Below are 977 nucleotides of genomic sequence, written 5' to 3' on the forward strand. Positions count from 1 at the left end.
CCACCGGGGGCTTTCGTGGGCCAGGGAGCAGGGGCCGTCGCCCCGCTGCAGCCCAGCCAGGCTGCGCAGGCAGCAGGGATCTCCCATCCTGCCCCGGCAGGCGGGGATTGGGATTTTTCCTACGCTGCCCTGGCGACTCCGGAAGGGGCGCTCTCCCACCCTCAGACTCCCCGGGGGTGGCCTCCGCGCCCGAGCCAATGGCGGGGGGATCGGGACCCGCAGCACCACAGCCTGCCGGGCCCTTGCTCGGTGGCACAGCCTGGGCCCGCTGGAGCTGAGCCGCAGGGCCAGGGTGTGCTGGCGCCGCCCACGTCCCAGGGGAGTCCGTGGTGGGGCTGGGGCCAGGGGCCCCAGGTCGCCGGGGCGGCGTGGGAGCCCCAAGTCGGGGCAGCTCCACCTCCGGGGCCCGCGCCCCCGGAGGCCTCCGCGGGGCAGCAGCAGATGCAAGCCATCCGGGCGCCCTCCCCGCCGCTCCAGGAGCCTGGGCGCTCGTCTGCACTCCCCTCCAGCCTGCTGGATGAGCTCCTGGAGACCCCCGAGTTTCTGCAGCAGGCGCAACCTTTGCTAGAAACGGAGGCCCCGACGGAGCTGCAGGACGTGGGAGAGCCCGCTTTGCTGCAACCGCTACTCCTCAGCGAGGAGGAGTACCGGGCTCTGCTGGAGGACCTTTAGGACGCGGGGTTGGGGACGGGATCGGGGGCGGGGCGGTGGCCTCCCTTTCGCGGTGAGCACCTGGCTCGGCGTGGAGAGGCCTGTTTGCCCTCCGGGCTGACCAGCCTGGCACTCCTGCCTTCCCGGTCTGGGCGCGGCGGCGGCGGCGGCGGCGGCCGGACACTCCACACCGAGGAGAACTGAGCATCCCGGGGATTCCAGAGCCGGCCCAGGTTCCAGGAGGGGGACCGTCTACTGCGCATGCGCGGCTGTGCGGGCAGCGGCCTAGGCTCCGGGAGCAGCCCCGGCAGAGCTCTCATGCTTTT

General features: G+C 73.0%; 1 protein-coding gene across 1 annotated transcript; it reads left to right on the top strand.

The window, feature by feature from the left end:
* Positions 1 to 6: 6 nt before the first annotated feature.
* LOC112617817 (double homeobox protein 4-like protein 4) lies at positions 7 to 672 on the top strand (the record flags this gene model as incomplete). Its single annotated transcript, XM_025374491.1, has 1 exon — positions 7 to 672. A coding segment is annotated over one exon (666 nt), but the record flags the coding sequence as incomplete, so codon positions are not given.
* Between the last annotated feature and the right edge of the window lie 305 nt (positions 673 to 977).

This window comes from Theropithecus gelada, unplaced genomic scaffold (genome assembly GCF_003255815.1).
Source record: "Theropithecus gelada isolate Dixy unplaced genomic scaffold, Tgel_1.0 HiC_scaffold_4826, whole genome shotgun sequence".
NCBI classification, from domain to species: Eukaryota; Metazoa; Chordata; class Mammalia; order Primates; family Cercopithecidae; genus Theropithecus; species Theropithecus gelada.